This window comes from Hippopotamus amphibius, chromosome 3 (assembly GCF_030028045.1).
Source record: "Hippopotamus amphibius kiboko isolate mHipAmp2 chromosome 3, mHipAmp2.hap2, whole genome shotgun sequence".
In the NCBI taxonomy this organism is placed as follows: Eukaryota; Metazoa; Chordata; class Mammalia; order Artiodactyla; family Hippopotamidae; genus Hippopotamus; species Hippopotamus amphibius.
Window position 1 is genome coordinate 57,140,405 of NC_080188.1, and position 15,183 is coordinate 57,155,587.

Here is a 15,183-nt window from a genome sequence, read left to right on the forward strand (position 1 = left end):
TCTTTCCAGGAAATGACCCATTCATGGCCTCCTCCTTTGACAGCAATACACACGCCTAGTACAGCTGAGCCCTCCAAATTTCCTTTCCCCACAAAGGTAATTCCTTACAAGTCTAGCAGGCACTGCATCCACACCAGTGACAAGTCTGAAGTATCGCTGTGTGCCAGATTAATCAAGTATTATTTGTTGAACTCTTTGGAGATTAGGTGAATATTGCAATTAATTTAGCTACTGAAGTGTTTCCTAATGCCTTCAAATGCTTCATTCTCCAGTTATGTCAGTAAGAATATCTTACATTTGTATAGGGTTTTGTAGCTTATGAAAGTATGCAGGACTTTGCAGTAAATTCTTTCATTTTTGAGGATCTTTACCTTAGAAGAGGGGCAACGGAGATACAGGGGAATTAAGTGAGGCAGAGTGTCTACTTCCAAGTTCAGAATTTAGATACATACAGATACACATTTACACTTGTCATACCTCCTACATTTGCTTAAAGTTTAATGCGACCAGCTACATTCATGATGGTTGTAATAGCAAGGTAAACTGCTAACTTGCACATTTCTGTTAAAGTATTTGTGAACAATATATTAAAAACACTGACCCCCGCCCCCGTACTTCTGGATAACACTTCAGAATATAGAAATATCACCTTCAGATCTGTGTTCAGTCCAACCTGATATACATGCATATTGATAATATATTATTGCTGTTCCTCTCTGTGATGTCATTGAGGTTTTATCTACCCAAACCAGAATTTACCATGTTAGGTACTTTACATATTTTCTAATAAAGTTTTTTCCCCCCCAAAAACATAATTCATTGTTATTGATTTTTAAGGTAAAATATTGTACTTTGTGTTAAAAATCCTTGACACTAAAGGAAGAATAAACTTTAGGAAACAACAGAAGCAATAAAACCTATTTTATATAAAATTAGATTTATCAGTATTTATTAGATTTAACAGCGATGCAACCTTGGATTTATAAACCTTAATATTTTATTAACTAGAGGTTTTTATTTTTCTTTTCTAGGATTCTCAGCATATCAGTTCTGCAACCCTAAACCAAAGTAAGTAAATATGTAGAACTGATTATTGCATTGGAGAACAGAGCATGGTTTTTACTCTTTTAATATAGAAAACATAAATGAAAAACGCTCCAGAAGAGATGAAGTTTTCCTGTGGTTAAAGAATAGGAAGGAAGGGCAAACATAAAGCTGTTCTTTAGGTAAAGTTCCAGATTATTGCAAAGAGTTAATGAAGATGTCTTAGTAAGGTACCTAACACATATAAATTGATATCACCTGACATATGATAAATACCTTGAGTGACTCTAAAAGCATTATGACCCAGGAATTGTGTATAAGAATAGATTGGGGTATTTTGTGTGTTTATTTTAAACGAAAGAAAGTTTTATAAGGAAGAGAACGCACAGCTTGTCTAGACCTTCTATATGTATTTGCCACGTACTTCTTTTTTGGTTCCTTTTAATGGATTGTAAATACTTGATAATTCAGGGGGAAACAGAAGAAAGCCAACTGAACCCAGACTTTCTGTTCATCAGTAACCTCTCGGTTCACTAAATTATTTATGTCCCAGCTACATGCAAGGCATTTCAAGCCTTACAAAAATGACTGGTGTATTTGCAGTCATTTCGTTCATCAACATATGGTGAGTGCCCAGGTTGTGCAGTGTTAGTCTTCAAGGGTAGGGAGACCGAAGTAGGGTGAGTGGGGGGGATGTCGGGAGCAGGTTGCTCATGGCTCTTCCATAGAGGTGACTCTTCTTTATATTTTTCCCTTGATTATCCTGTTGTTTAAATTGCAAGGATATGAGGAGAGTAAAAAAGATGAGAAAAACAAGAAATGCAATATCCTTCCTCGGGATAGGTACACTATATATAGCCTGAGAGTCAAATCTGTTGTATAGCTATTTTTTGTAAAGGAGGTTTTATTAGGACACAGTTATGCTCATTCATCTAACATTATGCCACAAGGTATATAGCATGCAAAGTCTAAAATATTTACTATCAGACATTTACAGAAAAAGTTGCCCCTGTTGATGGAAATGTAAATTGGTACAGCCACTATGGGAAACAGTATGGAGGTTCCTTAAAAAACTAAAAATAGAACTACCATATGATCCAGTAATCCCACTACTGGGCATATACCCTGAAAAAACCATAATTCGAAAAGATACTTGTAGCACAATGTTCATTGCAGCACTGTTTACAATAGCCAGGACATGGAAGTAACCTAAATGCCCATCAACAGATGAATGGATAAAGAAGATGTGGCACATATATACAATGGAATATTACTCAGCCATAAAAAAGGAATGAAATTGAGTTATTTGCAGTGAGGTAGGTGGACCTAGAGTCTGTCATACAGAGTGAAGTAAGCCAGAAAGAGAAAAACAAATACCGTATGCTAACTCATGTATATGAAATCTAAAAAAAATGGTACTGATGAACCCAGTGACAGGGCAAGAATAAAGACGCAGATGTAGAGAACGGACTTGAGGACAGGGGTGGGAGGGGTGGAGTTGGCACGAAGTGAGAGAGTAGCACTGACTTGTATACACTACCAAATGTAAAATAGATAGCTAGTGGGAAGCTGCTGCATAACACAGGGAGATCAACTTGATGATGGGTGATGACTTATAGCGGTGGGATAGGGAGTATGGGAGGGAGGCTCAAGAGGGAGGGGATATGGGGCTATATGTGTAAATACAGCTGATTCACTTTGTTGTACAGCAGAAACTGGCACAACAGTGTAAAGCAATTATACTCCAATAAAGATCTAGAAAAAAAAAAAGTTTGCTGCCCCTGCTCTAGAAGTACTAAATAAGACTTTGCAAATAACGCCTAACTGAATTTCCCCCAGGGACTTCCTTGGAGGTCCCGCGCTTCCACCGCAGGGATTATGGGTTCGATCCCTGGTTGGGAACAAAGATCCCATTATGCCACATGGTGTGGCCAAAAAATAATAATAAAAGTAAATAAATAAATTTCCCTCAGATGCAAAGAAATAAACCTGATCATCTTGCACAGTATTGGGGAGATTGGGAAATCTTTTTTTCTCAGCATCTTGGCAGCCTGTCCAAAGATAGGTAACGGGTGAAGTGCCACAGGTCTGCACGTGGGTCGCCAGCTCAACTGTGGGCAGGATTGCCGCGTGTCCTTTACCTCTGGCTTCTCCCCTACCCCTGCGTTTGCTAGGGCTGCCAGTCCTGCAGATTATATGCCTTCCACTGAATTCCTCACGGCTTTCATGACTGCTCCCTCCTGATATAGAAAGACCCTGTAATCCTTTAAACTGTCTGATTTCTCCTTTTAGCAAAATATAGTTGAACACAGACTGATAAGCACTTTCTTTGCCAGGGCTGGTGGCCCCCCAGTCCTGTGAAATAGTGTAGGCTGATTCCTCGTTGCTCTGATGAGAAGTTTTCAGATCCTGTCAGGTCTCCTGTAGATCTTGGCTCAGCAGATGCTTACCTTGGGATCTTTTATGCTGCTGCTGGAAACCCTTTTCACCTCTGTGAGATTGTGGCCTTTGGGGGGCCTAGTTGGCCCCTGGAGGGGTCTGGTTGTGTGTTGGATGAAGAGGGAATGGAGTGTGTGCAGACATAGCTTTCAGAAAAGTGGAGTGTGACATGTATTTTTCAGAGTATGCCCAGCAAGACAACTCAGATCTCTTGAAAAATTATCTTATGGTTTTGGAGTCTGTAGAGAGGGGTTTTACCTGTACGTCCAAGTATTTATATCCACATGTGCAGAAAACACGGCTTAGCAGAGCCTCGTGGAACTTAGCGCCAGGTCAAGATGACTGTGTGGGAGTACATGTGCGTGGACTTCAGCCCCGCTGATTTGGGGTGCCAGCCCTAGCTCGCTAGCCAGAAGGGCAAGCAGTTTACAAATACCGTATGAGAGCTGCTGCCACCATGAGGATAAAGCGTTTAATTGCAGATATTCAGGGGTCTCCACACGACATTTGTGGCTCCTTTCCTCACGCCTGTCTGAAAGGCACCCATCATGTCCATCCCGCTTCTGCTTCAGGTCCATGTTATCTCAGGCCTAGACAAACACAGCTGAGCTGGTCTGCTGCCTCCACACGTAACATTTCCTGTTCCTTTTTAGGTGACATCCGGTAGCACCAGCAAGTTAATCTTTCTGAGGAATTGCTGTGTTGTGCTTCGGTGGTGTCTCGTTGCCTGACCGCTGAAGTTTTAACATCCCATTGTGGCACGTGGAGCCCTCTAAAATCTGGCTCCCCGCCCCGTACCCCATGCTGCCCACTGCACACCCTGCAGCCCAGCCTTCTCCTGTCCTGATCTGCACCATTTCAGCTTCTCCCATGTTCATGCCTTCGCTCACACGGTCTCTTCTGCCTGAAGGCCTTCCCCACCCTCATCTCCCTCTGGTCAGCGGTCATTCTGTCAAAATCTCACCCATCCTTTGTGACACGATTAATTTAGCTTCCTTTCTGATTTGCCTTCTTTCGTCAGGACCAATAGAGTGGCTCGTCCCTAGATTCCCGGGAGAGTTCACTTGGATGATTGACTGATGCGCTCATCTGGCACTGCCTGGGGCTGTAGAGACCTGTGCCTGTTTGCTGTCCCTCGGTCAGCTGTACGCTCATCAAGGACAGGGTCAAGGGCCTCGAACGTCTTGGTGTCTGATAGGCAGTTTGTAAACAGCAGTTGGATAAATGAATGGGGGCTGTCGAATAATGGGGGGACAGGTGGGAGCACAGGGGGCCAAGGACAGAGGCGGCAAGAGAGAGTGCTAGCAAACCTGGTAGATACGAGACATCAGGCCAGGTGGGGGTGACGGCAGCCCCGTCATGGTGCTTCCACACGGGAGCCCCCGCCAGATGCCCGCGAGCAGAGTCGCCCACCCGTGGCGGAGTGGTCAGCCTGCCGGGCGGCGCTTTCCAAGTGTGTTCCCTCTGCTAAGGGCTTTCCAGTGCTGAACAAGCCCCCTCTCTAGACGTAACATAAATGTTATTTTATAAGCAGTGTATAGCACTCTGGTTGACATAATTTAAGTATACTAAGTGTTTCGGTGAAAGGGGGCAGCCGCAAAAAAAGACAGCATTTATAAGTAAAGATCTCGTAATTTGTCATTGTGCGCCTCTGATCATTTTTCCCTCCCTCGCAGAACAATATGATACAGCTTCAAAAACCCACAGTAATTCTCAGCAGGGAACATCGTAAGTAAAATACTTTTGTTTATTAAAAGTTTATAATACAGCATTGTAATTTCCCATGTAAATCTGTTGCTTAGATTGTTTTCCCCCCTTGCTTTCAAGTAATGACTCATAAAACACTGCTGCATTGTGAAGGGAAGAAATGACCAACATTTCTATTTGGATTAAGTTCTCCTGTTGAAGGTTTAGGCACCTTAAGGGTTTGCTAAGGGGTTTTCTCAAAAAGAAAGGCATTTGAGCCATTATTTACGTATTAAGTGTGGAAAATAGAAGGTTTTAGCTTTATACATTTCCGTCTTTAGCTTTTGGAAACAAATTTTGGGGGATGTGCACAGTTTCAGACTTTCTGCCACTTTTTTGGCCTAGTTTTAACTAATAAAGAATGTCTTATTGCCCAGCTGTTCTTCATTAAGGCCAAGTAAGTCCAGATACATTTTGGGTTTTTGGAACAGTTGAAACTACGTAGTAAAGATTTTTAAACCAGCGTTTTGACCCAATTTGTCATTTCTTGGTGGTGATGAACTAATATTTCTTTCTTTTCATGACTAGCAGTGAGTGGTTCACTTAGTTCTGGGACTAAGTGAGGAGGCCTTTCTCCCTCAGTATTTGGTCAGTTACCAACATGGAGTTGCTAGTCTCTGAGGATTCAGGTTCAAGCTCCAGCTTTCTTCTATTTTTGAGGCATAGTAATTGTTCCATGTATTTTGGGAGGGGGTGTTGCTGCGGACTGAGTAAAACTGTATAGTTGAGGCAAAAAGGTTCTTTTATCTCTTCACCGTGACTGAATATGGAACTGGGTTAAATCACTGTTCCTTAGTGCTAGGTCCTTGATGCAATTGTTTTCACTTCTCCACAGCAAAGATAAATTTATTGGGAGTTCCCTGGTGGTCCAGTGGTTAGGACTCCACGCTTTCACTGTGAAGGGCGTGGGTTCGATCCCTGGTTGGGGAACTAAGATTCTGCAAGCTGTGCTGCATGGCCCCAAAAAAACAATTTTTTTTTAAAGATAAATTTATTATAGTTTGAAGGGTGGACTTGTGTGTGTGTAATAAAACGTTTCATTTGTGGTTCTGGCTGATGGTGAATTTTTGCTTATTTGTGTCCTTTACTAGAAAAAAAACTAACCCTATGTTATTCTTTCCCTTTTTCTTTTTTTGCCTTTTCTTCCCCCCTTTTTTAAAATAATTTTATTTATTTATTTTTTTATTTTATTGACTGTGTTGGGTCTTTGTTGCTGTGCGCAGGCTTTCTTTAGTTGCGGTGAGTGGGGGCTACTCTTCGTTGTGGTGCACGGGCTCTTCATTGCCGTGGCTTCTCTTGTTGTGGAACACGGGCTCTAGGCGCGTGGGCTTCAGTAGTTGCAGCACACGGGCTCAATAGTTGTGGCTCATGGGCTCTAAAGAACAGGCTCAATAGTTTTGGCGCACGGGCTTAGTTGCTCTGCAGCATGTGGGATCTTCCTGGAGCAGGGATCGAACCCGTGTCCCCTGCATTGGCAGGCGGATTCTTAACCACTGCGCCACCTAGAAAGCCCCTCCCCCTTTCTTTTTGTTTAAGAAAACAAAATTTACTCCTGAGTTCTGAATTTCTGAAAGTCTAGAATCACCAGCTTAGATTACATTTAGAGGAGGAGGTGGTTGGTTAAGCCAGTTGATGGCTGGTGGAGAATAGACAGGACAGCTCCAAGGGCCACACTTATAATAATTGCGTGGATGTTCTGTGGGTTCCCTGAGGTTTTACATCTTGTGCTCTTTGTAATGGTTGGTGGTAAGACCATTTAGACCAGGGGTCCCCAACACCCGGGCCTCAGACTGGCACCGGTCCGAGGCCTGTTAGGAACCGGGCCGCACAGCAGGAGGTGAGCAGTGGGCGAACAAATGAAGCTTCATCTGCTGCTCCCCATCGCTTGCATTACCGCTTGAACCACCCCGCCACCGCCACCCCATCCGCACCCCCTCCCCCATCCATGGAAAAATTGTCTTACACGAAACCAGTGCCTGGTGCCAAAAAGGTTGGGGACTGCTGGTTTAGACCATAAGAGGTCCCAGCTGATTGTCTTTGGCGGGAGCAGCGAGGAAAGGGAAGCTGAAGAGTTTGCATCCCACTTGGCAATAAGAACAGAAAGGAGGCGCTCCCAGAGGAGCAGAGTGGGTGGAGGCAGTGGCACCAAAGGAAGGAAGTGGCTGTGTCCCTGGGCCAGTGTGTAGAGGAAGAAAGGCAGTTGGGTCTGATCTAGGCCTGAGTAGGGCAAAGCTACACCCTTCCACACCAATTTTCATCAGCTTTCAGACTTGGGGTAGTTGGTGGGGACTCGGACTATTTTCCATGATAATTTTGCTACTCAGAGAAATGGGTTGTTCTCCTGATTGAGTTAAATCACTGAAATCAGAGGTTTATAACAGATATGCTCGTACATTGTGATTTACCATATATAAAATCGCCTAGAGGGAATTCCCTGCCGGTCCAGTGGTTAGGACTCCATGCTTTCACTGCTGGGGCCCAGGTGCGATCCCTGGTTGTAGAACTGAGATCCCGCATGCTGCGCAGTGCAACCAAATTTAAAAAAAAAAATTTTTTTTAATTACCTAGAAAAGAATATTTGTTTGGTCCTAATAAACTTGGAGAAGGGATGAAAGTAGGGCCTAGTGCAGGTGAAGAGGAGAAGAGTGATACAAAAGAGAAAGTAATACTGAGGCTGGGTGGATACTGAGGGTTGTGTGGGGCGGGATTGACGGTATTGATAAGTGCAGACATGAAATGTACCTGTGGGAAAAAAAGAAATCACTTTTATGGAGACTGGTTGAAAGCAGTGTCCCAATTAATCTGTAAGAGTGCAATCGTTGTTTCAGAGTTAGCGTGACAAATCTCTCAGTGTTCGCAGGTTAATTTGATCTAGTGTCAGCGTGAGGGTTCTTTGACAAGCAGTTAAACTGTTTGAATGGCACATAGAGTGGCAGGGTGATCGTCTAATGCACTTTGAATGTCAGGAAAGAAAATGTTAATTACAGGGTCATTTGTACTTTGGTTTTAAAAAAATCAATCTAGGTCTTAATGCTTTTTCTTTCAGTTACTAGTACTTGGGCCTCCTTTCAGAAGCAGAGTAGTACATGTAAAAGGGAAAAAGAGGGGCCTGGCGCTGGAGAGTAAACTGTGGAGAGTCTGTGTTAACTCTTAGATCTGTCCAGACTTGGGGGCAGGCGGGTGGGTGTTAGCCCGGTGGTAGAAGGATGTAGGTGTGAAAGAAATGTGCTGCATCCGTTACTTTTAGTCTCTGTAGTTGAAGCTCTAGGTACTTATCAAATGATGAGTTCTTTCTGCCAAGCACCTCAGGGGAGTGATTAGCTAGGAATCCAGTGCTATTTGCCCCAAAGTTTAGGGAAGGGGATGTTGATTTTAGGGCTCCTAGCTTTGGAATCCTCTTCCACGACTTAGGTCTGTGGCGTTCTCGGGGCAAAATACAAAGTATTTCCTTTTTCTGTGTAGCTGTTATGTCCTTCACGTGTTTTGGATAGTTCCCTTTCTGTACAGTCGGACACAGTTTCCTAGCGTCAGTGCTTTTGCCAACCTCTCAAAAGGGATAATGTGTTAATGTTTTAGAAACTGTAGAGCAGTTGGCATGCGTTATTGTGGCTAACTTCCTTCTCCCTCCCACCCTCACCTACCCCCAAATTGCCATCCTTGCTAGATGGTGCCCTCCTTTATGTTTCTTATTTTTGCTTCAGAAATCGTCAGTACCTATGTAGACTGAAAGACAGAAATTAACAATTATAGTGATTTTAAATTTTTATTACTTACTTGGAAAGTTTCTTTTGAAATAGGGAAAGTGTTTGGATGTGAAGATTGGGATTGTCCTGGAAGTTGGCTGAGAAGGAATGGTGCAAAGTTAATAAAGCCTGGGAAAAGTCTGATACTTTTTTACATGAGGCTGAGTTTTCAACTTTTACTCAAAGCATTATTGGTTTTTAAATATCTTGCTAAAGAACTAAGGAAGACCCATTCTATCAGTTTACTGCGAAATAATGTCATCACATCAGGACACGTGTCGGCTAAAATGTCCGAGAATGAAGTCTGAAGAAATGGCTTGTGTCAGTTCATTTAAATCATATTTGACCTAAGGAGAAAAATGTTTTACTTTTCTAAAATGTTATACTTCTCTCTGTCTTGTTTTTTAAAGTTGTTCTGGATGCATACTAGTATATATAGAATGGATAAATAACAAGGCCCTACTGTGTAACACAGGAACCTATAGTCAATATCCTGTGATTAAACCATAATGGAAAAGAATATAAAAAAGAATGTGTGTATGTGTATGTATATATATACACACATTATATAACCTATAAATACATGTAACCGAATCATTTTGCTCTACAGCAGAAATTAACACAACATTATAAATTAACTATACTTCAGTTTAAAAAAAAGGTTGTGCTATATGAAGATGTCTTCCTTGGGATCTTTCTTTATTTCAATTGACAGCTCTAACTTAAAGTGCTATTTGCTGATAAATGTATGGATGAAGTAGCAGAGTTCACCCTGATGAGCAAAACTTATAAATTATTTGTCCTTGAGATTATACCCCTATCCCTTATTCACAGTTCTTCAGCTCTTCCGAAAACAAGGAACAAACATTTGTGCTGGTCAGTGATACATTTGTAGGTCTACATTAAAACTTCAGCTTCTCAGAATGTAAGTCAAGATCTTGTTGTTAATAATAATTCTCAGTTCTCAAATACCTGGCGTTGCTGGAAAAAGATGCACTTTATTTTCACTCCCAACTTAGCAAGTGATTGTGAATCTAAAGTTACTGGTATTCATAATTATTTTAGTAACCTAGATATAGAAGGAAATGTTCTGTTTGTTTTCGAGAGAAAAAGTAGAGGTGTAAAATAAAAGACAATAAGGAATATAGCTTTTTTTGCATTTTTTTTGTTTTTAAATAGTTACTATTAGCCATGCTGTGGAGAAATGAGAATTTGTAATATTGGATTTTGAAGAATTTTCATGCTTAGGTGAAAGCAAACAAATGGTCATTCGGGGCAATGTTTGAAAAATCTGCTTATTTCAGAATTATAGTTACTAGGACACATTAAGTCAATACTGAGAAAATGCTGAAACTCCCAAGTACAGAATCACCTCCTTTCATGGTAGAATTGTAGTCTTTTGAAATAGTCACTTTAGGATCTCTTGCAGGACAATATTTAACTTATTGTATACAAATTTATGCTAGAAAGTTGCATAATATTGAAGGGGTAGTCTGGTGAGGCTATGAAATGAAGCATATTTTAAATAATTATAAAAATACTGCTAAGGTGCCGGAGAGTCATCTTCAAAGTATTCCTCTTAGAGCTATATATATCTCTCAAATGATGGCTTGAACTACTCTGGGAGCACCACTTTAGGATAACATATACTCCGTACTTGGTCTTAGAGCAAAGGTCAAATAAAATGGACAAGAAAGATAAATTTATCAAGTGCCTATTGTATAATAGGTAAGTGTAATGTAAATGGGTTTGTTTATGTTCTACATAAGGAAAATCATTCTCATCATTCTTCAACATGCTTTGACCCCAATTATATAAACATTATTCTCTGGGCTTGGTGCCAGGTGATTTGGAGATACTTCCAAAAATTGCCTCCATTCATCCATTCAGTACATAATCGTTAAACACATGCTGTGTGCCGGGTGCTGGTGTAGGTACTTGGGGAAATAGTAGCCAGTGAGACAAAGTTCTTGTCTTCCATGTCTTGTAACTAAATGCGGGTGGCATGTAATACAAACTAGGTGATGTGATAGAGACAGGCTTGAGGAAGCAGTTTTTTCTGGGTGGTGTTGATACTTCTGGGAGGCTCAGGAAAGGTCTCTCAGAGAAGGTGACATTTGATCTGGAGCCTGAATGATGGGAGGGAGGCAGATAATACTTGCCACCTTTAAAGGGGCTTGATGGGCTGTAGGCTCTGAAGACGTTTGAAAACGCCAGGGAGTAATTCTTACTGGAAGTGACTACTTTGAAGTATTTATTTGCATTTGGAAAACATGGTTTTAAGGGTGTCCTTAAGGGTCTAGTCAAGTCTCATTTTTAATCATACTGCTAATTTACTACAGTAAGTGATCCCTGAGTAATTTAAGCATAGATTGAAAAATCAAATAAGATATGTTTTTATTGGCCCTAAAAGCAGTTGTGTACATTCTGCGCACTCTGGGATGCTGGGCTCCTGAAGCAGCAAGGTGTGGTCTACTTGCACAGGAATTCACATTCTCCCCGTCCGTCTCCACCCCTTGGAGACCTCTGAGGCGCTCAGTAACCTATAACCTACCTCTCCATCTTCTCCCCTATGCCCTGCCCCACCCCCCCTTTTCTGACCACATTGGCCTCTTCTCTGTTTTCTGTGCCCTAATCACCCTCCCCCATTTCCTGCATCGTGCTCCCTGCTCCTTTCAGGTCCCTCCTTGGATGTCATCTCCTTATCAGTACAGTCTTCCCTGACTACCCTAATGTAGAAGAACAAGCCACATCCATCCTTTCTCTTTTATGCTTATTTCCCCTCCCTAGGTTGCTTACTTATTGAGAAAGAATATACTTTGGTTATTTATCTCCCTCCACTAGACTCTGAGTGCACAAGAGCAGGGGTTTCTGTCTGCTTAGAGTTGTATGGGTAGAGTCTAGAGCAGGGCCTGGCACATAGTAAGTACTCAGGGTAAATGCAGAAGGAAAAACATTACACAGAAACTTGATTAAACACCAATAAGCAATGTTTAATAGACATATGATTTTTCGCAGTAATTTTTCTAGGTTTTGTTTCTAGTTGTCCAGTGTGTCATCTTGTGCCAGTATCTTATTTATCATACTTAATGATTTGATCTTATTAACTTCAACTTTTCCCTCATTTATACTCTTGTGATTTTCCTCATGCCCTTATTTGATCTCAGATAATCTTCACTTCATCCATGGAGTTTAAATAATCTTTTACACCTCTGGCTGCAATTTTTGCCTTATCAACCATTAGGTCACTTATTATAGTGAATCATGTACCGAGTCACTTTTCCCTATGCCCTCTTAGTCCACCATCTCCTGTGGACAGTCCCTCCATGAATTTGTATTCTGCCAACTGCTGTCACCATTTGGAGAGTCCCCCTTGTATATTGTGTCACAGTGGCTTAAGGTCTGCTATTTCATTTTTAAAAATTTATTATATGCAGAGCCCTCTTCTTAACTTGTCACCTCCCATCAGCTCCTACAAAAGTATGTGCAGTCCTCATTTCTGCCCTGTGTCAAAAAAAGGAATCAAAGCACGTTCTCACATGCTCATTAGTGGTTTCTGAAAAGTACGTATCACTTTGTTTGCCATTTTGAGCACATCTAATACCAGGGTTGTGACTTATTAATTGCAAATAACTACTGTGGGCTTGCCTTCACTCGCTCTTTTCTAAGTAAAAGGTATGGCCTGATCATAGGAAATGTTAAGCCAAGAAATCAGTGTATTGAAATAGTTTTGGGGTTCTGAATTGAGATGTTACAGAATATTGGCAGTTGGAGCTTTGGGTAAGCCCAGTACTAAGTGATGGAAAAGGAATAAAGGCTTGTCTGGTGTGTCCTCACACAGTAACAGTTGAGCTCTGAGTCGCTGAAGCGTGCCTGCTGTAACCTGTATGTGGCTCTTTCAGCTTTGCAGAACAGCTGTCTGAAGAATGCATTTGTACAAAGGGGTTTGAGAATTGTTTGTTACCTTTAAGTAAGAAGTTTACCTAACCAATAATGTAAAATGTGGTTAAACCTACGTGGTAGTTCAAAGAGTTTCTTCACCGGAGCATTTGTCTTTTTTTGAACAGTGCCAAGCTAGGCCATATGGTGCCATATGCTTTGAAATAACTCGTTTGCTTGGAGTTTGGAAATGAAATTAGTTATTTACCCAGTTTAAACAGTATATAAGGTTTAAAGTTCATTTATTTTCATAGGGGAAAAGTAGTGTATTCATTTTACTCCAGCAGTATAGTTCCTGTTTTCTTTTAAACCAGAGTCTTTCTCTCAGTGGGTTCTGGAACTTAGATTTCATTCCCTCAGGTTTTCTAACCACTGTCCTATATTGGCCACAGTGCGGGGATGATATCTGATGAAATGGCTTTTGCATGCAGGCTCCAACATATACCAGTCTCATGTTCTTAGGCAAGTTAGGTGGCTGTTCTGAGCTGTTTCCTCAGCCTTAGAATGTGAGGGAATGATCAGAGCCAGCCCATGGAGTTAGAGTAAAAGCAATGCCTGTCAAGTTCAGATCACATAAAGGGCACAGCTGTGTGGTGGTACTGTTCCGTATTCAGCAAAAGGGAGGCTGTTCATTCAGCCAGCTTCTTAGGGTACCTGCCAAGTTCTAGATGAAGAAAATATGAAGGCAAAAATGACTTGATCCTGCCTCAGAAAAGCTTACAGTTGAGTGTGTCCCTTGGGTCTTATGTTGTTTTGATCAAGATATTGTTTGTATAATTGAGACTAGATCTAAGAGATTCGCTTCTCTTTTAGTGGGTGCAGAGGTGCTCACCCAGATATGCTGTAATTTGTCATCTAGACATTCAAGGACCAGTCAATTACATATAGAATATTAATATATGAAGTATAGTGTAGTAATTTAGTGATATGCGTGGCCTCAAGTGTAATTATTTGTGGCACAGTAGGGGGTTTTAGCAGTCCATCCCTTTAAACATAAAACCTTTACCTGTCATCAGGTTACATATTTCCCAACTATATAGATCCTTTTTAAAAAGAATCGTAAAGGCATTCATGATTAATTTTCTGTGTTAACAAAACTTGGTTATGTTTTTTAAGTAGCCTCTTTTCTTATTAGAGATAAAATATATGTTTGTTACCAAAAACTTTAGAAAATATCTCTTTGCCTCACTGCTGATTTATGTTGAGCTACCCATCTCTGGTGATAGAATAAACCTTGGTTTCTGGGAGAGTCTGTGGCTACTGTTGGCTGGGTTGGAAGACACAGTACACTATGTCTGCTGATTCTTGTGTCAAATGAATTACACCCATGAATTTCGATTAAATGAAATACCATGTGTAAATCCCTAGTACATCCTACATAAGTGATAGGTTTTGTTTGACCCTGTTGTTTTGTTTTTGTTTTATTTTGTTTTTGTGAATGCTTCTTTGGAGATATCTTTAGCAGTCTTCCTTCAGAGATCAGTGTCCCTCAACTCTTTAGGTCCTGAATAAGTTTTCTACCTGCAGGCCTATTTTGTTATCATCTATCTACCTAATGCTCTGAACAAGAAAAGGATCTGGGACAGCATTTTTATGGTCCCTTTAGTCCCTAAGAGCAAGTAGAGCCAAAAGTCAGAACAGAACAAAAGAAAGATATTTTCTACAGTTTTTGATAACAAACATAATATTGTATTTCTAAAAGAAAAAAGGTTACTTAAAAAACATAACCAAGTTTTGTTAATATAGAACATTAATCATGAATGCCATTATGATTTTTTTTTAAAGGATCTATATTGTTGGGAAATATGTAACCTGATGATCAGTTGCTAAAACCCCTTGCTGTGCCACAAATAATATACTTTTGACTTACTGAATATGTCTCATACTTTTTGACTTGAGGAGAGTATATTCATGGAAGAGCTAGGCATTCAGTAGCTAAGCAGACAACTTACAAGGTATTTAGTTAGTCCTCTGCTTGCAACAGGAAGCGTGGTTGGATTACATGATCACTGATGTTTCAGGAAATTAAGGCAAATCAGCTTTATACAAAACAAACCCAATGACTAAGAAATGAAGAGGTCCATTTACTGTGGTTTTGTTGTTGGTGGTTAATATTGAATATACTTTGCCAGATTTTTTTTTTCTGATTGTATTATACCTAGCATTTATTCCAAAGCTATGTCTTTTTATCTTTTTGCTTGTGTGTGTCCCAGCCAAGCTATTTTTAGCAGTAAACCTGTTGAGTGACTTCTTCGTGTACACCATTGATTGC

At 40.8% G+C, this 15,183-nt stretch overlaps 1 protein-coding gene across 10 annotated transcripts in view; it reads left to right on the forward strand.

Moving 5' to 3' along the window:
• Nucleotides 1-15,183, forward strand: part of AFF1 (ALF transcription elongation factor 1) — a 188,245-nt gene that overhangs the window by 137,025 nt on the left and 36,037 nt on the right. For 9 of the 10 annotated variants that reach the window (XM_057725861.1, XM_057725856.1, XM_057725857.1 and 6 more), the window contains 3 exons: nucleotides 10-96; nucleotides 1,032-1,068; nucleotides 5,160-5,211. In XM_057725861.1, coding sequence (XP_057581844.1) covers nucleotides 10-96; nucleotides 1,032-1,068; nucleotides 5,160-5,211 — 176 coding nt within the window. The remainder of the gene's footprint in view (nucleotides 1-9; nucleotides 97-1,031; nucleotides 1,069-5,159; nucleotides 5,212-15,183) is intronic. The other variant, XM_057725858.1, reaches the window with a different exon arrangement.